The sequence below is a fragment of the Centrocercus urophasianus genome, unplaced genomic scaffold (assembly GCF_019232065.1).
Source record: "Centrocercus urophasianus isolate 14NV4802_14NV808 unplaced genomic scaffold, USGS_Curo_1.0 seq_22, whole genome shotgun sequence".
NCBI lineage: Eukaryota > Metazoa > Chordata > Aves > Galliformes > Phasianidae > Centrocercus > Centrocercus urophasianus.
The window spans coordinates 11,333,980-11,361,887 of NW_024884778.1; the positions used below are offsets into that span (position 1 = coordinate 11,333,980).

A 27,908-nucleotide genomic window follows, 5' to 3' on the forward strand; every position below is an offset into this window, starting at 1 on the left:
CTCAGGAAGTTTATCAAGACAGTCTGAGAAATAGAGTTATTCAGCTTGTGAAACTCGCTTTAATAAATGTTATGCATTTGATTTCTCAGTATTTATTAAATAGCTCAAGAGTGAGGCTGCTGATTATTAACCGCTGTGCTGTACAATTGGTTTAGTCTTTTTGGATGTATTTAATATTCATATTTGCTGTGGGTATGTATTCTGGTTGTTGCTTACTCAACAATGTATAGCAAAAGAAATCTAATAAATATTATGGCTGTTGTGGAATGCCAGGGAGGATGCATGTCTGTCAGTGATGTAAGATCACGTGGATTTGCTGGTGTATTAAGGAGCTCATGTTGAAAGCTTTCAAGTTGGGTGCATATTTTGATGCCTTTGCTATCTATATCTTCCACAATCATTGCAAACATCAGCCCTTTGTCAATTTTGATTGAAACTGGATGAGAAAACACTTTAAAAGAAAAATAACTCTAGAATCAGGAGTCGTGGGGATATCCACCAATTTTACATGAGTCTTGTTTCCTGAGGAATTGAGCAGAAATGTATTTGTGTTTGGGTTCAATATAAGTGAAAGACAGAAGTAAGAAATAACAGCATGTGATTTTAGTCAAAGGTTGATGCTTTTATCCATGCTGAAAAATCCATTTTCGGTGCAGCCATTTTTTCCCATCTGTGATGCTGAGGAACAGCACTTGAGGCACTTGGATCCAGCACCATAGAGGAACCTGTCTGTGGCTTGAATGGCAGAGCAGCATAATGATGCTGAATGCAAGAGGCTGAGGGAAGGCAAACCAACAAAGAGTGTAAGAGTAGTAAAGGATGACTGCAATTTATGCAAATGTAAGTCATTAAAAGTCACATGGAGACATACCTTATGGAAATTTTCCTTCTGTTGTATGTGGTTCTGGTGCTGTGTACAGAAACAGCAATGAAAAGCTCCTTAAGACTCTTGAAGTTCTTAAAAGAGAAAAACTAAGAAAAAAAAAATCACTGGAACAAATCTGTTTTTCAAGTGAGAAAGTTTCATTGTGATTTTCATTCCATGAACAAAAGGCAAACACAGGTGATGCAGGTTTGGAAGCAGAAGTAGTGGCTGACAGCTGTGCTCGTGTTCAGCTGAAGCCAGAGAAGTTCAGTGCTGCCCAGACAGGGGAGGTCTCAGGCCTTCAGGAGCACAATGACTGAAGGGTAAAGACTCCGCTTTTGTTTTATTCTTGATTTTACTACTGGGTCTATAATAAACTCTCTCAGTGTAAACTTAGAAGGTGAGGAAGCTCATTCTCATCAGGTCAGCGTGATGGAGATGCGGGCACTGTTTGTGCACCGACTTCTTTTGTCAGTTGGGGCACGATGCCTCTTAATTTTTGTTTCTACACAGGCAAATTTAGGATGCCTGGATATTGGTTGTAGTTGTTAGTTAAAAGTATAATGAATGTAGCAGTCTTCAAGTCTGTCTTAAAGTTCTGACTCAGTAAAGGTCATGTAATTGTGATTGCTGATGACTCACGTAGTGAGGAATTCTCTAGGAGAAAGAAGTAAAAATATATTTAATTTATTTATCTGAATTTGGTTCATTTTGTAGCACACTGAGGAAATTTCAGCATGTTCAGCTCTCTGCTAGATTCCACTGTCTGATGCTCTCCCTGTCTTCTGAAAAGGGGAAGGAAGAAGGTTTAAATTAAGATAGAATAACTATCAGTCCTCGAACAAAGCTCTGCTGATCCTTGTCCCTACAGCATCCCGTACATGCACACCCATTTCCTGTTGTTTGTGTTAAACACACTGAATGTAATTTTGATTTCATTGTTCACTTTGGTGTTCATTTCATATTGCATGGAGTGGAAAATCTTGAATCCATTGTGACAGTGCTGTAGAAATAAAACTTTGATTTTTGCTCAGAGAGAGATGAAAAGGAGCGCTGCAATTTTGCCAGGCTAGCTTCCTGAGGTTCAGTGATTGTCTTAGAAATTTTCTGCTGTGCTGTAACAGAATTAGGGTCTGTCATTTTTGTTGTGTTTTTGCTTGGGACACCAAGAACTAACAAGTTGTGTTACTGCTTCTGATACTCACACAGCCCACCAGCCGAATGTGTTCAGGGTGGGACATGGCACCCACAAACCTGTGGGCAATGAGGTCATCTCCTTCAGTAGGAATTAAGCTTTTGCTTAGGTTTTTGTATCATGAAAAAGAAATCTATGTCTCATATTCAAAACAGTAGAGGGCAGTGGAAATATAATACAACTTATTTCCATATATAAAGATTTCAAGGAATTTTTGGCTCTCTTTGAAGTTTAAGCAAGATCTTTTGGAAAGGTAATATAGAACACTGATACTGGGATGTAGGGTGGATAGTGCTTCTCCTTAAAGTTTTGTGTTAGAAATCAGTACTCTGAAGTTACAGCCCAAGAAGGCATGTGTGGTGTGTTGTTCAGCTGGAAGGAAGGCAGTGGAGGACTTTCCATGCCTCCAGGCTGTTGGGGCTCTCAGCGTGTGGCCAAGGACATCAGCTGGTGCTGCTGTGCAGGTGAGCAGTAGGCTGAGGTAAGGTAAAAAGAGCTGGTCTTGAAAGGTGGTGAATTAATTTCTCGTGAGGCTTAAGCTATGAATGAACGAATGAATTAGCAGTGTTGTGAAATTGGAATGGGTTAGCTCTGAACGAGGTTTATCAGGAAGACTGTATTCAACAACAAATCCCTAGGAGTCTAGCTGCTTGTTGCACAGATGTTCATGTGGTTAATATGACATGGTTTTCCATTATACAGACTTGTTCTTGTTTCAAGAACCTTACATTGCACCATGTCATTTTCTTTTTAAAGCATCTGTGCCTATATTTCATCTTAGTAACTTGAATGTCAGTACAATAGTAATGTGATAGCATGGAAAACAATCCTTTGTGGGGGTTATTCTTGTTCCAGTATCATGAACGTTCTGGCTTTAAGCTGGGTAAGGTGACACGGCTACTGCCTCTTGTAGTCACCTTCTAGAGTCTGCCATGTGAGGTTATATCCCACCACCTGTGGCAGGAAATGTTAAATTAGGCATTATTCAGCTAGCCTCAAGATAGAAGGTCACTAATATTTTGCCTTGTAATTTTATACTCAATGTAAGCTGGATTCAAGGCACCCGTTGTTAACTGCAGTGAGAAAAAGGTTGAAATGTTTAGTCAGAATCTCTTTTTGTGTTACAATGACAAAAATGTTCATCTGGAATATTTATTTACTTATTTATAAGCTTTGTCATTTGTCTTCTTCCTACTGCACGTATCTCTTCAGTCCATGCTGTCCTAAGAAAAAAATTATAAAAACTGGTGACTGTCACGACCATGGATGATTGTAAACAATGTGATACAAACAACTTGGGATGCTTTGTGTGCATGGCAATGAAAAGAATTAGAAAATCAGTCCATCTCTGCTGTGCTATGCATGGGCCAGTACAGGTGATGTACTGAGTGAAGATTCACATTGTAGTTTTTGGCTTAACACAGCACTGTGTGATGATATAGACTGGCATGATAAATCTAATATCGTGTGATACGATGTGATTAGAATTATTTTGCCCAAATGGCAAATAAATATGTCAGTGTGTAAAACAGATGTTCAAGCTCATTGAGGGACCTGCTTACTTAAGTCGTGGCAGGAAGTTCTGCTTGTTCCTTAACATGGCACTTAGCTGATTTCTGTTTTTGGGCTATAAATTAATTTGTCTGTGACGTTCAGCTTTGCAGGGAAGCTTTATTCTGCCCTAAATGTGTGCACTACGCACAGCACTTATTCACAGATTCCTTCTGGGCTCAGTGTAAAGCTATTTCTTTGTGCTTATATACTTCTAGCATCTTTTGTGAAAGGAATGTACACCAAATTATTGAGATAAAGTGATATGACCTTAAATATATGATGGAGAGTAATATTTAAGGGTTTATTTTCTGGCACATGAGAGATAAAGAGGTCAGCTGCCTTGCACTGTGGCAACTGAGCCTGTAGTTGTAACTCCTTTGGGTAAAAGATGCTCACAGGGAGCAGGGATTAATTTAATGAGCAATATCGAGTGCAGACTTTGCTTCTAATCCACTTATTATGGGCAAAGAACTGTATCTGGTAGCTCAATTACTGGAATAAGTTTTGCTATGTTGGCTTTTTCCCTCACCTTATATGGTGACAACCCTTGAAATTCTTAGAAAATTAAAGCATTAACAGTGGTTGATGCTATTTGTCAGTTTCTGTACAAAATGACTTGGCTAACAGTGTCCTTGGGACAAACTTTCAGACAAGAAATTTTGCTTTTATTTGTTTGGTTTGTGACTTTTCAGAAGGTAGAAGTGCTGAAATGCAGCAGGGAAAGTGATCTTTTAGGATCAAGGCCAAGCAACCTTCACCGACCTGTCCTGGCTCACCCAGGGTCGCTGTTTTCCTTACATCTCCGCTTTCATCTCTCTTAGTCTGTACATCACAGCTGATACAAGTTTGTTTCTACTGAGCAAACTGATATTTAGGTATATAACTTGTGGGGTGTAAGTCAGTATTCATGTATTAACTGTTTTATGCTGTGCTTTTTTTCAGCAGCCTTGCCTTGGACTCTTATCCTCTGTAGATGCTACTTCGTGAACTATAGCTCCATGTTTTGAGCCCATATACTCTGTTTAAATGCACTGGTCCAAAGCTTACTACGTAGTTGCTGTTGGGTAACTTAACTGCTACAGCCACAGGATGATCTTTCCTGTGTTTCCTCTAATCCTGCAGTCTTACTGGGGTGCCTGTGCCTTTCTTAGTTGGCGTTACTTTTCAACAGGGCTCTGTTGCATTGGAGCTGCCACACTTTGTTGAGCTGAAGCTGTGTGGCTGCCAGTGAGTGAGCCTGTAAGTCAGTTATTTAACAAAGAAACTGTACTTGTGTCTTGTTCCTCTTCATTAACAGTGGAATTACATCTGTTCCATTACAGGAGACAGCATACATAGGATTTACATTAAAAAAAGAAAACAACTTCATGGTTTTTGTTGGCTATACTGTGTTAGGAACACATACTGAAGCATCTCAGTGATGATGAACAGAATCTTCTAATGTCTTTTTGGTTGACAGCTTCTGATGCAGAACAGAATTCCTTTGTTTTTCTCTGAATGATGGATTAACCATCTTTTGTTGCATTTCATTGATTCTTCCATGTGTAACTAACTCCAATTTTTGCAGACTGAGGCTTAATTACTTAATTTTACACCATTTTTACACTCATGTGACTAACAAATCCCAACCCAAGCTGTCATTACAGTTATATCATGTCCATCTGTGCATATCCACCCAAGAACTGTACTGTAAGAGAGATTTGATTATGCACCATCTGAGGTCTGAGATTTACAGAACACCTTTCACTGTGTAATGTGGTTGGGGAGCTCATAATCCAGTTTCTGTTTCTAAGTATAGTAATAAAAGCAGTGTCAGAACAGCTGGTCATTGATTTTAAAATCACCATTGCCAGGAGGAAGAAAAATGAAACAAGTTAAATTTCTTCAAAAAAGACAGCAAAATTTTTAATCAAATACAGTGCAACTCAAAGATCTGTTCTAAACTAGTAGGTAATTACAAAAGCTTTCAACACCTCTACTTTTGTTTTTAAACATTGTGAAATAAAAACTTCTGTGTTTTATAGTAAATATTCTTGAACTTGCTGTAGCCTGAAGACTCACAGGTATAGAGTGTGTACATGCAGTGCATCTGTATTTCCTATTTTATTACCTTTCTTGACTTCAAGATGTGTTTAATACTTCTGTGAGATTCAGAAAATAGAAATGGCCTCGTCTACCTGCACAATGTGAGGATCCTGACTTGTAGCTGAACTTTGGCTGTCTCAAAATGTGGGAGTTCAGTGTGACATCTGTGTGGTGCTGGTTTTTTTTTTTTTTTTTTTTTTTTTTTTTTTTAAATGCTCTACTTTTGACTTCTGTAGACTGGGAACTAAATCCCAGCTATTGTGAGTGCTTATCTCTACTTGACAGCGGAAGACAACACAGCTGGATAAATAAGGATCATATATTCTGTGGCTTCTCTTGTTTCCTAAATCTTCCTGGTCTGTAAGAAATGCAGAGCTCTGTTAAATGAAATTTCATACTTCTCATTTGAAGGGTATGAAGATCAGTCTTGTGATGAACCCGTGAAAGGGCATCAAGGAGGAGCTGTCTTTTTTTTTTTTTTTTTTTTTTTTTTTTTTTTACAAAACAAAAGCTGCATGTAGAGCAGAACCCAGTCACTGACGTGGATGTTGAAATCCTACTACACGTTAATTTAATTCCTCCAGTGTATTTCACCTTGTCTCATCATTATATAGCATTGCTTGGCTGAGAGGAGTACTTTAGCACTGAATGTACATTTTCAAAAATGTAAATACTGAATTTCTACAACAAAGGTTTTTTCACCCAGACAGTTTCATTAGCTGCAAAAATTGCCATATCCAGTGCTGAAGTACAGTTTACAACATGCAACAATTACTCACAAATCTAGTTAGAAATAGAAGTGTATTAGTTCAAAAAAAGTGTGATAAATGAAGTGTTAGATAAAAGTGTGTAAATGTAAGTGACCCTAACTCACTGTGGGCACAAAAAGAAAACGTTTAATTTACTTATGCTGATAGGGTTTGAACATGTGAAAATAAAGCTTGAATTCACATGTGTGGTAATTGTAATGACTAGTGTGGGTAGAAGTGCTGTGTATGTGTGTGAGATTCCATTATGTGTACCTATTTCAGGATCAGGCTGCTAGTAGTTGGTAACATTCATGAAAACTGAGCTTTTATTTTCATTTTGTTTTATAGAAGAAACGAAAACAGAGTACTCAAGATGAAGATACCATCAGTATCTGCAGCCTGGATACAAGCGTGAGTGATTTCTTGGTTTTCCTTTTGTCTCTACTTATAAAATAAAAAATTACTGTTATTGGTGCTCTGAAGCAAACCCATTTGTCTTTTTAGCTGTATTGTTTTCATACACAGCATGAATACTTTGTTCTGCTTATTTAAATTAAAAGGTGTTACTGCTTTTCATTTTTCCGTAGGGGTACTTTTAAAGAGAAAGATGGGAAGTTAGAATGACAGTTTGTTATGAAGCAGTGAATCTCTTATTAGTAAATAATTATCGGGGCAAATTGGCATTGTGAATACAGCACTTAAATATAGATCTTTTGTCCTATTATGTGGTATGTGAGAGGATTTATTTCAGTTACGTCAGTGATGGATAGTGCTGGTGTTGTGAAGCTGTGCAATGTGATGTTACTGTGGTTATGTGACCTAGGTGCATCATTTTTGAAGTGGCCCACTGAAACACAGCTATGATTTTCTATCACTCTTCAGATCTGAAGAAGCCAATAGCAAATATGTTTATAAAATTACATGGTTTTAAGGTACATATATAAAATTTATTTGCTGTTTCTGAACTCTTAAGTAATTCTTAGTTGTTTCTGTGTGTAAAAGTGAATCATTGACTGCTGAGTTGGTTAAAACTGTTGTTATTGTTTAAAAAGAAGAAGCAACACTTCACTAATCGAAGTCTGCATACTGGAAAAATGATCTATAGGGACTAAAACAGTTCTCTTAATTTTGATAGATGTTGAATCAAAGTTTGTTTGTGTGTCAAATAGTTGTGTGCTGTTTCCCATGTAAAACTAACTTTTAGCATTTAGCATTTGGTAAAATAAATCCATGGAAGTAAAAGAAACGTAGATGAATTCATCATTCCCTTTGGTGTTTTTATTGTTGTTTTCAGTTTTTTTTTCCCCACAGTCAGCTGTTGAAGCACTTTTCCCTTTCTGTAGAATTTTCGTGCAGTTAATCTATTAGCAGATGTCATACCTACTGCTGTGGTTTCTTTATCAAATTTAGTTTTTGTTTAGTATAAATGTTTCTTGAAGAAGCAGTTAAATGTAAGGGTTCATCTGCATGGATGTGTGCAGACATGCGAACTCTCACAGGCGCCTCAAGTTGACTGGTAGAATCCTGGGCCATTTTGGAGATCATAGATTCGCGACAGCCTGAGCTGAATGAGTGTGCTAGTTAATCCTGGTAGACTTCATGTTGGGCTAGCACTTCACTGCTGTGGTTATGTGGCTCCACTTATAGCTCTGCACTATTCACATGCAAGGCATCTTCTGCCCAAGGAACAGCAGCCAAAGAAGGAAAATATAATAATGAGAAAGATGTTACTGTTTGTAACTTTATCTGTATAAGATAGAATCAATATGCTTGAAACTTCTGGAGGGGAAAAAGTAATTTTTTTTAAATAAGTTCTCCAAGATCTGATCCTTGTAGGGCTGTTCATACTCTTCTGATCTGAGGCTCATTCACACTAAGCCTGAAAGGTTGCTTCACCTAGCACATAGCAGGTAGAATTCTGGTACAGTGTGTTCTGGGTGCAAAAAGTTTGCTGGGTTTCAAAAGTCAGATTGGACAAATTAATGGAAAAAAAAACTTGACAAACTTGACAGACTTTCTTCCATCTGAGAAATCCTTGGCCTTGCATGCTTTCAGGGTTCTGGGAGAGCAAACTACAGGGTATTGCTAGGTTTTTACTCCGATATCCCTTCCTTCCCTGGAAATCTGCTTTGCACTACAGCTAGAGACATGGTAGAGAGCTTCAGAGATCCAGCTTTAGCCAGTGTGGCCAATCTGAATTACTGTTATTGGCCCAATCTGCTATATTTTTCTTTCAAACAGCAGCAATTTCAAAATGACACATTGAGGGCCTTATGCCTACTTGGAGCCTAACGGAACTGTTTAGGCTCCTTTCTCTGGCAACTCTTCTGTATCTTTAAAAAGATGGGCCTAATAACTTGTGCATGCTCTCAATGAAAACTTTTTTTTTCTTTTTTTTTCTAGAGGAGTGGCGAAAGGTTAAAAATGAATGAATGTGTTCCCTATTAAGAATGTAAGATTCTAATGGGAGTCATTACGAAATTACTGAAGTTTTACTGAAACTAGATTTAGTGAAGTAGTAAATCTCTCAGGCACGGTGTTCAAATCTTTCTCTCTCATAAAAACAAACAAACCAAAACAACAAAGCAACCCAAAACAGAACAAATGAAATAGCATGTATTTAACAAGTAAATGTAACTGCTGTACAGCACACTTCCTGGTTTACAAGGTTAGGTGAATGTTTCCCATTTGATCCCTCCATCTTATGGAGCTGCCAATGTGAGGCCGTGCTGTCAGCTGCATGGAGCAGTTACTGCTATGGGCTCTTCAGTGCATCCATCACCTCAAGGATATGCCTTGTGATGTTGGTAATTGTTTGCTTGCTTGTTTGTTCTTTTTCCTATGCTTGCCTTTGGCAGTAGCTAACGTTATGTTCTGGCAATCTTTAGCTCAGTCCAAGTGAGTAAATGTTTGTTCAGCACCTTTGTCAGGTGATAAGAAAGAGAATGGGTTTTAACCATTTAAAGGCTGGAGTTGCTTTGTGCCTTGGAAAGCAATATACTTATTCAGGTATCTGGATCTCCTGACAATTTACCTCATCATTTATCTTCAATCCTCCTATAAAAACAGACATCTATTTTAATGACTGACCATGGGCAGACACACCTGCCTTTTCAAGTGGAATCAGTCATGGCAGTTTTCTTTCACAGGAAATGCTGGTTGGAGCTTTGCTGAGTCAGGACAAGGACTGGTAACCTAAGCATGTTAAACGTCCTTTGTATTTGTTTAGTGACCCATACTGGTACTGACACTTCAGGAGTTGATAAGCTGGCTTATTAAGCTGACTAGTTGGTCTTGGCTCATGTTATGCCAACTTAAAGAAGTGGATTTGTAAATCCCCTCAATGTCAAACACTTAGTGATAACTTGTGACAGATGTGTCCAGCAGGCTGAGGGCTGATGAGTGTGTGAATATATGAACATAGGGCAATTTGAAGTTTGTTTTTAAAGGAAAAGGTGTGTATTCTTTTACATGGCTTTGTTTGTGTAGTCTTCCATGGAAAGCCTTACTTTGCATTTGGTATACAGATAACTTGAAGTGTTTCATGCTGTGCTGTTAAAATGGTGTTATGTTCTAGAGTGATTTGCATATTATTATTTTTAGTATGTAAAATACCATACTACAAGTCTACAATTCTTTGTTTCTCCATGTGCAAATAGAATGTCTCCCTTTACTTAAATTTTGAGATTAAATTTACAGATTTTTCTGTTTCTGCTTTCACTTTTTTTGCTGCTGCCACTTGTTCTTTTCTGAAACCCAGAATTTGAAATGCAGCTCTTCAATCTGTGCAGTCCTTTTCTGAGTCAGGTCTGTTGGAGGAGCACAGGGATTGAGATCTGGTAGCCAGATTTTGCTATGCTTTGCATCTTTCTTGGAAACTGTGTGACTGTTCACTTTCTGCAGCTGAATGTTCTTTGAGAAAACTCTGGACTGTTAGATATAGTTGATATATTATGCTATAAAAGCACTGATAGATAGAACCTCTTATCTGAAGGTTTGTATAAAGCACTTAGCAGGATGTTTAAAAGCAATATATTTTTAATTGCTGTTGCAAAGAGCGTAACTACAAAGTAGTCACAATCTTGTAATGATGAGAGATGATGCCATGTTTCTCATGAGTCTCAACTCTATAAAAACACAAGTGACTTGGAAGGTATCCAGAGCAATAAGCTCATAAAAACCTAATGGAGCACTTGAATTTTCAAACTAAAATAATATGTATTTAACCAAAATCCTCTTCAGGAGAAGAAAAAGGGCGCAGTTGTGAAGTTCTTCTCTTCTACCAATTGTGTGTAGAATTTGTTGTAAGCTTATGGACTTTGAACTAAATAAGTAAAACACGTTTGTAAAGAAGGCAAAATTCTCAGAAGAGTTATTTATTTTGGATATATATAAATTATTGCTGAAAATAAAACTCTCCCAAATGATAACTTATTGGTGTTCTCTGAAGTGGAAAAATCTGAAGGCTCATCTGTCAACTTGCAAGTTAATAAAATATTCTCCAATGTAAACTATGAACAAATACATACCCAGACCTAAGCAAGATGAATATAGGCTAGATCAGAGTTCATTAATTTTGATTGCTTTTAGTGCTGAGTGAATATTTGTTATGTATTTGAGAGTAATGTAACTGAAACATTCTTTGACCTAATTAAACTTAATTATAAACTTAATAATATTTGATTACTAAGGTATGGAGAGGTAGCTTTGAAAGCTTAGAAGGGATTACATCTGCATCATCTTATCAAAGTTGAGATAATTATAATATATATTGTATCTGGGTCTTTTTATTTCCATTAAACTCTGCTGTGTTGTGTGTTCATAGTATTATAGGCATTCAGCTTGTCCAGTAAGATGTATACAATATGCTTGAATTATGCATGGCTTATTAATTTTGCTCTATTGGATAGATGGTCAGTACTCCATCTGGATTCCGACTTTATAATAAAGGAGCAGTTGTTAATCCATTATTAATCCATCATATGATTGGTATAGGCTAGACACTGTCTGCTCTTGGTATTACTCGACGTACTGTAATGTCATTTTTTAAGGCTTTGTTTTGTTATTCTTTTTATTGCTCATTAAACGAGGCCTATGTGCGCCTTGTTTAAACACAAAAAAAAGTATAAAATGCCAGTTATGCTGCATTCTTGTCCTCCAGTGTTGTAATGATCTCAGATTTCCTGTGTAGTGTTGCAATACGGTTACTCTTTATTGATGTGCACAACTTTTCAGAACATGGCTAACTGTTCCCGTAAGTCTTGCAAGCCTTGCAGGTAATTCTGGTGAAGATAACAGATGTGTGAAGAAGTCGGGCAGCTTCAATACTGATCTATCTACACAGTGTGCCAAATACTTTGCAAACATGGACCAAACTGTCTTTATGGCATTCATTTATAACAGTAAGTTCAAAAATGATAATAAAAATGAAAAAAATATGATTAATGGTTAGAATTTAAACCCAACATATTTCTGCATTATCCTAGCAAATATTATTCCTTTTTTTTTGTTTGTTTGTTTGCTTAAAAAGCTGATATTGGAAAACACTTAAAGCTGCTAAACTCCACATGCAGAAGTCTTTGAAAGATTAGAAGATGTGATGTATCTCTGAAGTGGAACAAAAGGAAGCATGCCCAATTGCTCTTTATGAACTTAACTAAAAAGGCAGAGCTTGACTAAACAAGTTGTTGGGACATGTAATAGTAGGGGAAAAATGGTAACAGAAGTTTCAGAGCTGAGTTTGAGCGATGTGCATAAAGATGCTTTGAGATTCTTCATTATTGTGCAGTATTGGGATTCAAATTGGACATACAATGAAGTCTTTGAGAGGAAAATAAAGTAAGATTTTGTGGGGAAATTGTTGATTTCTAGAAAGCAATTTTTTTTTCATATTATATTTTTTGTGATGAGGTGTGCTTAGTACTTGAATTCATGAACTAAAGATATGTACATCTGTGGAGTGTAAGACAGGAATGGTGAAATCCTTCAAGGGAGAGAGGTATCCAAGAATACCCTTGAGATATTGCAAATCTACTGCTTTTGCCATCTACTTTAATTTCTGATCGAAGCTTAAATTGTCATCAGGTCTTGGGAGCTGCAGAGGAATTGTGGCGTGAAACTGGAAAGACCTGATACCAGCTCTTAGTTTTAGTGTTATTTTGTTGAGGTCAACTCTGGTCTCACAAGTTTTTTCTTCTGTTGACTATAAAGAAGAATGAGGAAAATGAAGTAAGGTTTTTCCCCCAGACCAGAAGCATTTCATCCAAAAGATCCATTCAATCTGTGTGCTTTACTCTGAACTGCAAGAAATTACTTCCTTGAAAAATGTGTGAGACAGGACTTAATCTTTGCGAAGTACAAATAATTGATTAGTTCTAGAAATCTGCAGATAACAGATTTATATCTCTGATTCAGTTGGAAGTTGGAACATGGAAAATAATTAGTGTGGATTGCAGTAGTAATCAGGTTCCATTCAGGCTGGCTGCCCCATTCTTAACTCAGGATCCTAACTGGGAATTGCAGTTGGTCCTTGGCTCTGAGCTCATGTATCATTTATTTTAAGCAAATGCTTAAAAGCCCTTTTGGCCATACCTACATAAGCTGCAGCCTAGCACTGCTGAGCTACAGCATTTGTTCCCTATATGATAGGCAGAAAGTGAGCTTTTGATTAATGGCCTTTAATGTCTGTTATATCCCATGTTGTTTTCTGAATGGTGACTACACAGATTGTGGTTAGCAGACCAGTATTTTTCAGTACTGTTCATATTTTGTTGTAGTGTACTGATTTGTTAAATTGATTGTTATTTCCTTTAATGATGCTGTTTTCTTTTATGATATTCCTCTGTAATGAAAACAGGCAATTGAAGTTTGAATTCAATTTAAATTGCTTGCAGATTACTGGACCAGACTTGATGTATGATAATTTTCAACATGGTAAAATCAGGAGCATTTGTGAGCAGAGACTAGCCAGATATTGTTGACAGCTACGAAGTCAGGCATCAACATACTTTGTGTGTGTGTTGATTGACTTGATGCAGATTTGCAGAGATGAAGTTACGTTTTTGTATGTTTTCATAACAAAATTGAATCAACAAACCTGTACTTTGGTGGCTGGTTTACTTAGAAGTCAAAATTATAACTAGTGTTACTTCCATAGTAATAAATATTACCCAAGATCTTTACATTTAATTTTGTGCATTGTCATTGATAACTGTATTTTATACTGGACATATGATATCGACCATGCAGACCAGTTTTTAAGAAAAAGGAGGGCTCTGTATAACCAGTGCAATGTGTGTGTCTGTTCATCATCTAGTGTTAGGAATGAAAAACTTTCCTGTACATGAAGACTGAAAATCCCTGCTCCCGCCTCAGTTCCTCATCCGCTGCCCAGCAGCCTCACTTCCTTCCTCATCCCCAGCCTCGCTGAGTGTTTCTACATTCAGTGACTTTCTCAACTCTGCTGCCCAGACTTGAATGCTCTGTTAAAACTGACTGCTCCTAGAATTGGGATAATTATGTCACTTAAGCTGTAGTACTGTATGTATTGGATGTGATAAATGCACTTCCCCCACAATGTTTTTAGTGTTTATTCAGCTTATCCCTTATAATTCCAGATTAATCACTGCAGAACTATATAAGCATTGCTAATAGCAGCTCTGGTATGCTTACGTGATACCATCTATGTTGCCAGCATTACTTCAAGATTAATAGATCAATCAAAGATCCTGGTTAAAGACAGCCTGAAATGTAAGAAAAGTTTGAAACATTTGCTGAAATATTCATTCTAGTGTTCATTTATATTCCTTTATAGGACAAGGTGGAATGGATTTAAACTAAAAGAGGGGATTTAGATTAGATGTCAGGGAGAAAGTTTTCACTGAGAGGGTGGTGAGGTGCTGGCACAGCTGCCTGGAGAGCCGTGGGTGCCCCATCCCTAGGGGTGCTCAAGGCCAGGCTGGGTGTGGCCCTGGGCAGCTGAGCTGGTGCCTCACTGAGTGGCTGACAGCCGTGTCTGGGTCAGGGGGTTGGAGCTAAACGATCTGTGATGTCCCTTCCAACCCAAGCTATACAGTTCTATGATATATCAACCCTTTAAGCCCTTTGTCAGCACTAATGTCAAACAAGTTTTAAGATCTCTGACAGGAACTTTTTTTACTAGTTGGAAAAAGGAATATATCAGTGCACGCTATTACTCAGAGGTCACTTCAGTGCAGAATCATGTCAGAAGGGATAAGCAGCTGAATCTCAAAGTTTATTGTTGAAGTTTAATGTGTTTTTTCATAAAGCTTCGTTATTTTTCTCTGGGGGCATTTTTCAGTGTCCTAGTAATCTTAGAATATTATCTCCGCATAGCAGAAATTTCCAAATTAATTTGGTAGCCCTTAGGTTCCCTTATCTCTTAGAAATAAAAAAAAATTGATTACTTCTCCTGTTCCATTATTATTCTAGTTATGTAATCTGGACAGCTGAAAGATATCTGCACACAGCTGCTGACTCACGTCGTTATGAAACTGAACCATGTTTACTTAGCTTCATGGTGGAAGCAGCAAGGAGGGGGAAAAGCTCCCAGCAAGTAGCAGCTCAGCAAGTATTTTGAAATACTCCAAGAGTGTTTAACAAAAATTAAGGTGGTTGTTTACAAGCGTGTGAACGTGTTTGTCAGTCAAATCTTAGTGTATCAACTCCAATGATGAATGAGAAAGAAATGAAAGCACTTACTCCGTGCACATATGTACAAACTTACCTGTACACACACAAGGCAGTGCTCTTGATGGTTGAGCTACAACCCCTGACATACAGGAGGCTGAGAGAAATGATTGGATTGCTTTTAGACTTAACATGCGGTGAACCTGTCATGCATGTGATATTTTAGGATCTTGAAAGTCTGACTAAAAAAAAATCAGATTTTAACTAGTTCCGCAGGGTACTTTGATCCACGGAGAAGAGTTGTTTCCTCCATCCTCCTCCACAGAAGTACATGCAGTGGGAGGGAAGGATCTAGCTGGGATCTCTTAGCCATAAGCGTGTGCTTCTCAGACACAGGTAGGTCAGCAACTGGTGTTCTGTTGTCAGGGTCCCTGTATTTATAACAGTTGGCAGAGAGGTGGCGTGTGACATTGTAAGGCCGTGGCTATGAGACCTTAAGAATGTCCCCTGACAAGCAAAACATGGCTGTGTTGGGTGAGGGGAGACTGTGAGCTGAGAGCTGCCTACCTACCACCAGTGGAATACTGTGGGACTCCATTTTAGGGCCAGTTCTCTTTAATGTTTTCACTGTTGACTGCAGTAAAGATCTGGAAGTTATATTAAGTAAATTTGTGGATGATGCTAAGCTGGAAGGAGTGTTGTCTCCTTTGAAGGTAGAGAGGCCTTGCATCAAGATCTGAACATATTCAAGAATGGTCACTACCTGCATGAAGAAGAGTGAGTGCTGGGTTCTGCACCTGGAATGGGACGGCCCTGACCGTATGGGGGGCAAGGAGCTGGAGAGCAGCCCAGCAAAAAGGGACTTGAACATTCTGGTTGGTGGCCACTTGAATCTGAGTTGGTAGTGTGCCCTGGCAGCTGGAAGGGCCAACCATACACTGGGGTGTGTCGGGTCCAGCACTGCCTGTAGAATGAAGGAAGAGCTTGTCCCCCTCTTCTCTGTGCTGTGTAGCCTCACCTCCAGCACTGGGTGCAACTTTCGGTGCCACAGCATAAGACACTATTGGAGAGCATCCAAAGGAGGGCTACAAAGATGAGGAAGGATCTGAGGGCAAAGCGTGTGAGGAGTGACTGAGGTCCCTGTGTTTGCTCAGCCCAGAGCAGAGGAGCTGAGAGAGACCTCATGGGGGCTGCAGCTCCTTATAGGGAGCTGAGCACAGCGCTGGGCTCTGCTCTGTGTGACAGCAAAGGGGCTCAAGGGAACATGATGGAGCAGTGTGTTAGGAGAGGGTCAGGATAGGACTAGGGAAAGGTTTGCACCAGAGGGCGGTGGGCATGGCCCTGCTGCTGCAGCTGAAAGACAATTTGCATTTGGATGGTGCTTTGTGGAGCCAGCGGTTGGCCTTGGTGATCCCTGTTGGCCCCTTTCAACTTGGGATATTCTATGATAACTCAATAGTAAATATAGTAACTTTAATATGAACCTGCAAGGCTCATTCAAAAGGTCTTTCATCCAGTTCTAGGCTTTAAAGGTCTGCACTTTCAATTACTCCATTAATTCTTTGAGAATTTGTTTACCACTTAGTAGCTTACTTACTTCCTGAAGGAGAGATTCACCTGATTTATCCCAATAAACTGTTTTTTTTAAGAGACCAGTCAGTAGAATTTGAGACTGAATTGCAGTCTTTTTAAAGGAAGGAAATCTTCCTGAGCTGCCAGCAGGTTGGCTGTCAGAGGTGTTGCTGGGCACTGTTTAGAATTGCAGTCCAGTTTTTTAAGATGCTTAGACACTAATGGGTGCATACGTCTGCATATGATCTGCAGACATGCTGAAGCATTAGATTTCCAAATGGGACTGTAATTTACATAATAGATTTAAATATCTGTTTCTGTAGGCTTTGTAGTTTTGCTCAGTTTTAACTTGCTGTGAGAATGTTATTGAATTCTGATTAGATTTTCTAAAAGTGTAATTCGGAAAATAATATTCTGTGTCTGTTGCTCAGGAGGGAGGCAGTATTTCTCTAGACTTCTTAAGCATGTTTAATGAATTTTTGAGTGTTTCCTTGTAGAACTATTATAATTTCTGAACTTTCAATTTCACACTACTGTACTGTATTTAAAAGCAATGTAAATTTATCATTTTTATGTATTTGGAAATTGATTTTAATAAATGTAGGGCTCAAGCTATAATACAGTATATGTGACTTAATCTATCTACGTGGTTAAGTAGAATAAAGCAGTAGGGTGTTGTTTTGAACGTTGACTCTATTCCAGCTGCCTATTATTGAAAAGTTGAGGTCTTTCATAATCATTTATTTCTGTTCTTATTTGGATGAGTAACTGTTTGAGTTTTAGGAATTGGTATTAAGACCAAAACGTGTTGCTGCAAAGTAAATATAAAACTGTATCTAAAGTAAATGTAACTGTACAGTAGGTAAGTACCCCCATAACTAGAGAGAATATCTATAATGTTGCTAGAATTACAATTTAAATTCTATTTAATTGCACGATTTTGCTTGTCCTGTGTGATAAATTAGTTCTTCAGTGAAATGTGCAAACTGGCTAGGTTCTTTTGGGCCTTTTTTGACTATGTTCTGTTTCAGAAGGTTTATTCATTTCACTTTGTTAGTTTTGAATTGTAATTACTTGAATACTTCAAACATATGCAAATGGAAGTGTGTGATGGTTGTAGCTTAAATGTCTAACCTTGGTGTAGAGTGTTGGTATCTTTGAGTTGTTGTTACTTTAAATAGCACTGATGTAGACATTAGTGAAGAGCTTTGAAGGTACATTAAATTATTTGCAGACTCCAGAAGTGCAATAATTAACAAAAAAAGTACAGGTCCTTTAGCTTGGGGGGGAAATGCTGTCAGTAAATTTCTTCTTCCTGTGAATTTAATGGAGTTTATTTAAGAAATATTTAATTTCTTTTGAAGAGTGGGGCCCTGATTGTGTGAAAATATTAGCAAGGACAAGTTTTAGTCACACACTCCTTATTATTTGCAAATCTCTTGGTATCAAATCTGTCGCTATCTATATCACATTTTTTTTTGTTCTGTTTTTGTCTGTTGGTGCTCAAAGGTCGTCAGCAATGAGTTCATGGTGGGATGTGAACAGGAGGAATGTGGGGAAGGGCAGGATTTTTATGAAGGTGGAAGCATTCTCTGAAAATATGCAGTAATTTTTGTCGTAACAAATAAGTTACTAATTAAATATTCAGTATAGTTAATTTTTGAAAGTATTTGTAAGTAAGACAAATTAGTTGGATGAAGGTTTTGTTATCTCCTTTAGGAAAGTTTCATAGTTGCTTCTTAATTGAGGCAGATGGGTTAACTCTGGGACAAAAAGCTGAGAGTTTTTTAAGCACTATATGCATGGTGTTACCTAGTGTGTGCATTGTGATACTTTTGTTAGAGCTATTGTTCTCATATTCTGTTGTTTCTTACGTCTGAAACATGTTAACTACACTCCTTGGGTGACTTCTTTTTTTGATACCATGACTTCTTAGAATAACACAATGACTTCCTGTTCGCTGTGTGAAACGTGCTCTGTATTCAGACAGAGCTTGTGTAATTTGATGTTTGAAGCCATTTTTGTTACTAGATTAGACATTCTTACCAGGAAAAATGTCTTTTTATACTCTTTTCTGTTCACTTGAAGTTGCTAAGAGCTTATAAATAATGACTTTGCTGACACATCTTTGTGGAGTTGGACAAAGAATGATTTAGGAGATGAGTTTGTGTCTATCTGGAATTGAGATTGAGACATTTCTTGTATGATCTTGGCTTATCACACCCATTCTGTGTCTTGTTTTCATTGGTTAAAGAATGTGGAGCGGATACTTTTCCTTAGTGATATAAGTAAATTCCTTAATTGTATGGAATGGACTGCATGAAATGTTATTAAAATGGAAAGTATTACTTACTGTGTGATTGGGATTGAGCTTGCTTTGCTTGCAGAATTAGAGGACCTGCTGTGGTTCAGACAGTCTTTTGGTGTAAGATGTGTAGCTGTGAAACGAGTGTTTAAACCTAGTGCCAGGAAGTACTGTGGTATTAGTTTGTTGAAACTAATTAAAGAAAATGTTGGGTGAAGAAAATTTACAGTAAAGAAAACGATGGGTGAATTGCTGAAAGTCTTTTCCAAAAGTGGCATCAAGTTGTGGCCTCCACAATGCCAGTACTCACAAAATCAGGAGCCTTCAGCTTGTCACATCTTTGTCTGTCCTGTAAATAATCTTGATTTTGTTTTTAAGATATTGATAATTTTTGCAGAAGATTGATATCAGCTTGTTAACCTCATTAATTCTCACGTGATTTGCTGACTGTGTTTAACGATTGATTTGCAATCATAGATCCACCTTTCCTATTATTGTTTATTGTCATGAAACAGCCCAGGGAGAAATGTTCTTCTTCTGCCTCACTGACTATTAAGTGGAGAGGCAAAAATGTCAATGGCCAGCCAAGAAGTTGGGTTTGGAGATCTGCCTTCATATTTGAGTTTGTGGGTAGTGTACCGTATGTGTAGAAGTCATACACGTGTTATAACTCAAATACCAGAAAGTTTCACATAATCTGTATGGTTTTACTAATTGTAGGTATTAAAAGACATTCTTTAAATGATAGCCAAGGTTTTAACTGCTTTTTAATGCAGACTTTTTCAGGTACAGTGTTTAAATTGAGTAATTTTTCTAGTGGTAAAAGAAATAAAAAGACCAATTAAGTAGGATACCACCTGCAAATAGGGTCACAAGTGGAATAAGGTGCATAACTGGCAGCATTTGCCTATCTTCTTATAAGTTAAGATGATGTGTCTCAGGAAAAATAATATTCCTCATATTTCTTGGGAGGGAGACATTTTTTTTTTTTCTGTCTCTGGGAATAGTAAGGAATGTTCTCTCTCACAAAATTAGATGCTTTTTTCCCTAGATAATTTCTTCATTAGCAAATAGTATAGCTACACTCCAAAGTTTTATGCTCATCATCAGTCTTTTAGTGTTCTTTATTTACATTAATAGAAAACGTAAATAGTTGAAATACTTTAATTTTTCATCCGTTAGTGAAGCTGTGGGGTATCTTTTGCTCACATTTGTCACTTCTTGTTTTCTTCAAAGTAGCTTCTTCTCTGTGATACTCACTGTTTTAAGTAGGCTAAAACACTTCAAGTGAGAGATGCGAATGAGGACACCTTAAGAAGCAGCTCTCAGCAGTAAGCAGACCACAGAAGTTTAAATATACAAGTGCTGGTGGATTTGCTGGTAAACCTCTCATCATGCAGTTTCCTCAGAGCGACCTTAGTTTGAGAAGAAAAAAAATAGCTGCATTCCGCAGCGTTTAGTTTTTTCTTTTAATCTGGTGTGTGAGGGCATGCCAGAATGCAAACCTCTGTGTAAGTGAGAAAGGGAGAATTGACAGAGCCTTTGTGCAGCAGTTCCTGTGTACCCGTGGGTAGCTGCACAGGTAATGAAACTCACTGTAACTTGCATAGCTACCCAGTTGTTAAAAGTAACTCAAAAAAAGTGAGTTAAAATTTCCCTTGGGTAAATGTGAAGTGTGAAGAAATCATTAATGACAACATTAATCTTTCTACTGTTAAAGGTCTGTCAGAAAAGCTAAAATGTTACAGCTCTTCCACATGGAATTTTCAGTGTGGCAAAACTAGGTCTTGGGGACTGTTAAGCTCGTGAAGGAGCCATTTATTGTACTCAGTTTACTGTCATTTATTTCCTAATAGAGAAAGGAGGTTGAGCCAGCCAAGCTTGCACTTGTGATTTTTGAGTGGTATCACCTGAGAAATACTTGAATGGCTTCTTTTCCCAAAGCGAATTATTATTTAAACAACTTGAGATGAAGATCTGGGGAACTGCAGAGGCCTGTCAGCCTGGCCTCATTGCCAGGAGGGCCACGGGGCCGATCACCCCCAGTGCCACCACACAGCACCTGGTAGTTGGGTGGTTTGCCCGTGCTGATCCTGCCTGACCAATCTGCTGTAACAAGGTGGTGCCTCAGTGATGAGGGTAAGCTGGAAGTGTTGTTTACTGGGACATTAGCAAAGCATTTGATACTGTTTCCCATGGCCTTCTCCAGGAGGAAACTTGCAAAGGGCCCGGAGGGGTGTACTGCTTGCTGGGTACCACGCTGGCTGGATGACTGGGCCTGCAGGGTTGTTCTGAAGGGAGTTAAATCCATAGAAACAGCCTAAAATGTACAGCAAGATTCTCTGATGTCTACTGAATTAAGAGGAAAGAAAAAACTAGAGGAGTGGGGGGGGTGGGGGGGGAGGAGGAAGCACTGAGATTGTTTCCAGGATACTAGAAATATTCTTATAGGATCTGCTGTTATTTAGAACAATCAGAAACAGAAGAAATGCTCCAAAAATAGATTTTTTTTTTTTTTTTTTTGTCTATGCTTCTCCAAAGATTGTTCTCCAAAATACAGCAGGTAAATATCTGGCCTTACCTATGGAAAGGTGGCTTGTGCTGAGTGCTAAGAGCTCAGGTTCTCCCTGACAGAAATGCTGCTCCTGTCAGCACGTGGGGATGGCAGGGCTTCTGCCCCTGGCTTTCCAGCTGAGTTAGTGGTTGTGATGTGCTGCTGTGCACTGAGACGTTCCAGCTGAGACTGCTTATAGCAGCCACATGAACCTGGCTTTTGGCAGTTCATTTAAAACAATTCCAAGACCAAAAAGACTAAAAATCCTGAAAGCTAGTCTTTATTAGATTGGGTGACTATTTTTACTGTAACTGATTGAAGGCCCCAGAAGATAAAAATGAATGCCACAGACACTGCTTTTTTGTTGGGTTTGCACTTGGTTGTACTGATTTACCTTTGTATGTTTTGTAGCAAAAAGGGAGTATTAAGAAAGCAGCAATTATTTTCTGTGCTGCTTGCCATGTTCAGTTTCATGCTGCATTCAAGTTTGTGCTGGTTCCACTTCATTAATTAATTCCAGGCTTCCAATTACAGGCAGCAGCTGAAAACTGAACCTTTCTGTGCTGACACATCCCCTTCCCCCATCAGGTGTGATATGCTGGAGCCATACGTGACTCAATTGAACAGGAAGAAGTAACACTTTTAGATTTAATTAAGGCAAGGTGTCTTTAAAGTTTCTTCCCCCATCCCCCTCATCCTCCAGTTATTTCCTGATATATTTTTGGGGCCAACTTTAGCAAGTTTAGGAAGGAACAAGTTTAAAAAACAGATGCATGCTTCCTGAAAAGCACCGTTAAAAATTTCCACCTAGTTTCACAAACAAAACATGATCCTCATCCTATCAGAACTGAATAGAGCAAAATAGAAATAGTTCTCTTAAACACTCGGAAGCGTTCCACATATGGATACGAATATTTAAAGAAATACTCCAATCAGAGTCTTAACTCTTTTTTTCCCCACCAGAATCACTGGTAAATAGTGTAGGAGTTTCTTAAGCTTGATGTTAATTTTTTTTTTTTCCTTCACTCCCCCCCCTTCCCACCCAATGCCAAATGAACTAGTTAATTACCTTTGCTAGCACTGGTCACCTCAGAAGCACAGCTGTTAGTCATTACTAGAGGAAAAATATCTGTAAGAGTGGTCCTGAGATTGTGGATGGTAGGCAGCACTGTCTTTGAGATTGCCTTAATGCTGCCTGTGGACAGAGCAAATGTAGGAAAAAAATGAAAGTGAAGCTGACAAGCCTGGAGTTGCCGTTAAGCACTTCATTAGCTTAATGTTGTTGTCCATGATACCTAAAGTTTGGAGATTACCAGTGGAAAATATCTGTAGCTTTTTTTTCCCCCAAAGAATATCTGATTTTTGAGCCCAGTTGCTAGTAAAATATACTTTGAGATAGATGTACAAGCATGGGTATGTCACGATCAGAAGGCAGAATTGGATTTTTTGCTGTGTAATCCTGTAAGGTTAGATGAAAGATGAGAAACATTACAGTGTTTTCAGTGTCATTTTTCAACGTGCTTTTTGGTAACATTTTCCTGCTGAGTTGAATGTAAAATCCTAACTAAAGCTTCCCATCTATAACAACTAGAAATGGAATCAGGATTCACCAGGGCTAAATATTTCTTTCTTTTTGCTTTCTCTTTTTGCTAGAAATAGGTCTCTTTGTAGTGCAATTTGTTTGTTTGGCATCACTGTTACCATTATTTTGGGGAGCTGGCAATATTACTATCAACTGCTTTCTAATTGTCTGGATAGAAATGTAAAAATAGGCTAAAATGTGATCTATTGATTGCATTGCCCCTTCCAGAGGCTACAGGAACGTGCCATACTGTCTATACTGCTAGCTGAGAATCTATCTAGCTGAGAGCATTTTGCAGCTCAAATGTTGTGGTTGCTGAAAAAAAATGTGAGAGCAGGCAATGATTACAAAAGCTACAACCCTCCCCATAGCTATAAATAAATTCCTTACTGTCTTTTCTTGAGTGTACCTTAAAGCCTGTTGTATCTTAGGATACGTTAGAATTACAACTGTATTCAGTATATATACTGTAGATTTTTAAATGTGCAACTCTTTTGGGGGGTGGGGGGGAAATAAGCTTAGTAGAATAGGTAGCAGTTGTGAAATAAGTGTACTGTAAGAAGGCATGAGACTAGAAGTGCTGTCTGATTACTGTATCTTTCCCATATGTGCAAGTAATATCAGATAGGTGATTTAGTTTCATAGAGATCAGGGAGACTGCTCGTGTTCAGAAAGGTCTTTGTAGCTTCTTATTTCAGCTGCTGGCTTCTTCCTGTGATGTGGTTAATATATCCTGCAGCGACACATTGAAATGCACATCTGCTGTTAGATAGCACGTACTAAAAGAAATGTCACTTCCTGATCTAACAAAATAGATAGATTCTTACTGTGGTAAAATGGCAGTTGTTTGGGGAGGATAAATGTCCTTTATTTTAATACAAATTCCAGGTTTAGAGGAAGCAATTAGGAACAGAAACAAGAGAGGCAGGTAGTCTCTAAATGTTTGTGCAAAAACAAACACATCAAATTCCAGAGAACAGTATGTAATAACATACCTGCTTTTCTATTCCAGATATGAAGTGCATTCCAATCTTTATTGTACAGCTATGCTTTTGTGAAGCTGGCCTTTCAGTTTTGAGTCATCAGTGCAATGGCTGGACATTTCTTATGACTAAACTTTTAGTATTTGGTTGTGGATTTGCATTCTAACTCTGTTGAATGCCCCGTCTGTGCTCTCCCCATTTTAAGGAGGAATGGGGCAGTGAAGGATAGTTCACAGAGCACACTGAGAACATCTGTACCACCTGTACCAGACACTGTGCTTGAAGTTGAGCATTGGGATTTGCCATTTTTCCACTGCTTCGCTGCAGTATGTTGGCATGGCAGCACTGTTTGCTTTTGTTTCTTCTCCTGATTGTTTGGTAATTCCATTAAACTTTTCATTATCATCATATCTGGAATAAGAAAGTATGTGGATACTGGATTATCATGCTTCTAATTGATAAGAATCATTGGAAATACAAATAAAGGTTCTGTATCATGCAGTCAGGAAAAACATGTTTTTTGATCTCTCCAGTATTAATTTCCCTTTTACTCTTTCGGATTTTGTACATCACAGAATATTTTTGCTTTATCCTATATTAGAATTTCTGGGTGGTTACAAGGTGTTTTTTTTCCCTGCCATACAGAACGTTTTTCCTTTTTTTTGCTTCTCTTTTTCTAACAGGAATGTAGCTCATTCCTAACTCAGTAGAACAGCTTCCATTGATACGTCCTTCTGCCGTTAACATCTCTGAATTAACAAAATTTGATCCTATTCGAATTACTTTCAATTATACCAATATGGTGTTTTTCTGATATGGGTGATCTTTAACCTGCTTGGAGTTCTGGGATTGCTCTTTGATGTCAGTGAGTGGGATTTCTCTTCACTGTTTGCCATTCTCTTTTAGGTCTAAAATATGTAACACAATCAAAATACACTTTTTTTTCTCTTGTCTGAACATAAAAATACTTTGTACTATCTTCAAGGTAACAAAAGCACAAAACCACTTCTTTGTTAGTGTGCTTACAAGCCAGGATAAGGGCAGTAAATGAAGTTAGCAAGAGATGTTACATGGTCTTGTATTCTGTAGTAGTCCAAAACTCATACAATGAAGGCTTAATAAGCTCCTCCTAAAAGATCTTATTTCAAGATCACGTGTCTTAGACTGCTGCTTTTGTGCAAGATGGAAGATTCAGCTTAAGCAAAAAGAAGGTGCCTGGGAATTCCACTTTATGTGTAGTTTACTCATGAGATGTTCTTAATACATAGCCTTCCAAATAAGTGTTGTTTAACCCGTCAATTGCTGAACAAGTATTATCACACAAAATTCACATAGAAGAGCTCATCTGATGCCCCAGTCTCTTAAATTTCTTTTGCTCTGTTCTTGAACGGAGCTAGCAGTGCACTGAATGAGAAGTAGGTCCTTTTATCTGCCCCTTGCCTAAGCTTGCATTTTATTTGTATCTGATCATCAGGTTTTGGCTTTTGTTGTTTACAAAGCTAAAATTCTCCTTCCAGTTCTTACTATGTTGCATTCTGATTATTGCAACATTTATTTTTCTGGGTTTACCAGAACAGTTTTGCCTTCCACTTATACATCTAAATGTTACTATGAAAGTCATTTTCCTAGGGGATGGCTTTGATCCTTCTGTGCTTCCCTTTGCATTGCTGTGGGGACTTCTCTTTCACACCAAAACAGAAACTACAAAGGCTTTTAAAGGATAGATGAATTATTTATCACAATCCCACAAATCAATCTGCCTCTGAAATAGCTCACTCTTGTTCCTGTCTGGGCTAGAATGCCAGCTCTCATCCTTAACTAGCTATTATTTCATAGGTGGTGGTTAGAATTACTTTCCAGTATTTCCTTTCCATTTCTAAGAGTTGCTTCTCCTGCTCTTTTGGGAACAAAGTTGACAGTGGTAGTTAGGGACTTGTTTAAAATTCACATCTGTTGGGAAATAATGCACCTTATGGTGGAACGCGGTTGCAGATGTGACAGTGGAGGTAACGTAAAAGTAGGATGCGCTCAGTCTTTTGCCAGATTGCAAAATGAGTTGGTAACTAATTCATAGCAAGCTGATCAGGGAGGAGACAGCCTTCAGAAGTTATAGATAGCATTTTTGAACTAAGAATGAGATATGCGGGAAAACTATTTGTTTTATTTCTATTTTTAAGTTTCAACCAAAACTTGCTGCAGTAACTTTTGTACAGCGTGAATTACTTAATCTTATTTTCCCTTGGGAAGATTGTACTTTGTAACCTTAAGAAAAACCTGCTTGTAACCCAAAGCAAAACATTTCTGCCAACGGCTTCTTGATGCCCTGATTCTGGGTGTGAACAAAGCAAACTGACCTGGTGTGAGTTACTGGTGTCTGAAGATAGTGTGCCCCCTTTCAAGCGTCTTTGAAGCATTAGTCACATTGTTGCTAGTGGCCCATGGTCGGTAGGTCACGCAGCTGTACAGCACTTGGTGCAGGGAGTAGGCAGGTTCTATCGCCTGTTGATGCTTTATCAGGTTCTGGAAGGACACTTCTTTTTGAAGTTATACCGTATTTTTGCTCCTTCCTTGCAAGGAAAGGATGAGAAATGGATGACTGAGTTTGTATTTATTTGTTTATTTTTGTGAGTCACTGTGATAATTTCAATTGTGAAACACTGTGGGGTCTGCAAAACTATTTGGGACCAAATGTAGGGGCTTCCTGCACTGGATTGTCATTGAGTATTTTATCATACAAGAAGGCATGTTCAAGATTGCTCTATCGTAGCTGAGATAGTGGATATTTTTTTACTGGTTGTAAAGCCCTCAGTAGTCTCACTGCTTTGTTTGATTACTGTTATTCTTTAATGACTTGCATGTCTTGCAGTCTGTACTGGCGAATTTTAATTTGCCTAATTTTGAGTCTAGAAATGCTGCTGGCATCTCCTCGGCTGTGATCTAGAGAAGTTACATTGTGCTCAGGAGAGCGTGAAGTCAGACTTAGTGCTTGTGTTCAGAATTTTTATCCAGAAAACACAGATGTTCTCTTAATTTCAAGATAGTTATATTGGCACATATAGCTGACCAGAAGATGAGTAACAGTACATGGTTGTTATGGAAATTAGTAGGTGGATCTGTTTAAAAATAATAATAATGATAAAAAAGATGTTTATCCAGAACTTTAGTCCAAAAACTGAAATGCTGACAGTATTCTTTGGGTATGACTTCGTGAAAGAGCTTATGGTGAGCTAACAGTGCATCACTATTTGGAACTTTTTTCCTGTCCTCTCCTTATTTGTACCAGTCTGCTTTCCCTTTACTGTAGTGTGTAGCATTTTTCCATTGGCACCGTAACCTATTCAGCTCACTGAAGCAGCAGAAGAAACCTCGCAATAAAAAGTCAATATTTCTTTGTGTTGCAGTGGAGGGTTATCATTGTTGGAAGTGAGGGTTATTCTTTTACAAGTGCAAATTACTAGCAAATTAATCTCAGCCATACTGTAAAAAAACTGTCCATTGTCATCAAAATTTTTTGGACTTTGTATCTTAAGTACTGCACTGTCTGAAACAAAATCGTGCTCCAAAATGTGAAGAATTTTTATGAATGTGACTATTCTTAGATAACTTCTGAGAAATGGGAAAAGTCGTACTAAGATGTAAATGTGGCAAAATTTATGTCAAAATGGACAGATGAACAAGGTTTAAAGTTTGCGCTACCAGATGGGTAAATGAAAATGAGAAGGAAAATGGGAAGGCCACAATCTGTTTGCTGCTTATATTTCTGACCTGAAGAAGAACCTATATAACTGAAAGTTCTTCTGTTGCTTCCTTCCACC

At 38.1% G+C, this 27,908-nt stretch overlaps 1 protein-coding gene across 2 annotated transcripts in view; it reads left to right on the forward strand.

Annotated features, from left to right (window-relative positions):
• Positions 1 to 27,908, forward strand: part of ARHGEF3 (Rho guanine nucleotide exchange factor 3) — a 114,248-nt gene that overhangs the window by 47,603 nt on the left and 38,737 nt on the right. For both annotated transcript variants that reach the window (XM_042823436.1, XM_042823439.1), the window contains one exon: positions 6,797 to 6,859. In XM_042823436.1, the coding sequence (XP_042679370.1) occupies positions 6,797 to 6,859 (63 nt within the window). The remainder of the gene's footprint in view (positions 1 to 6,796; positions 6,860 to 27,908) is intronic.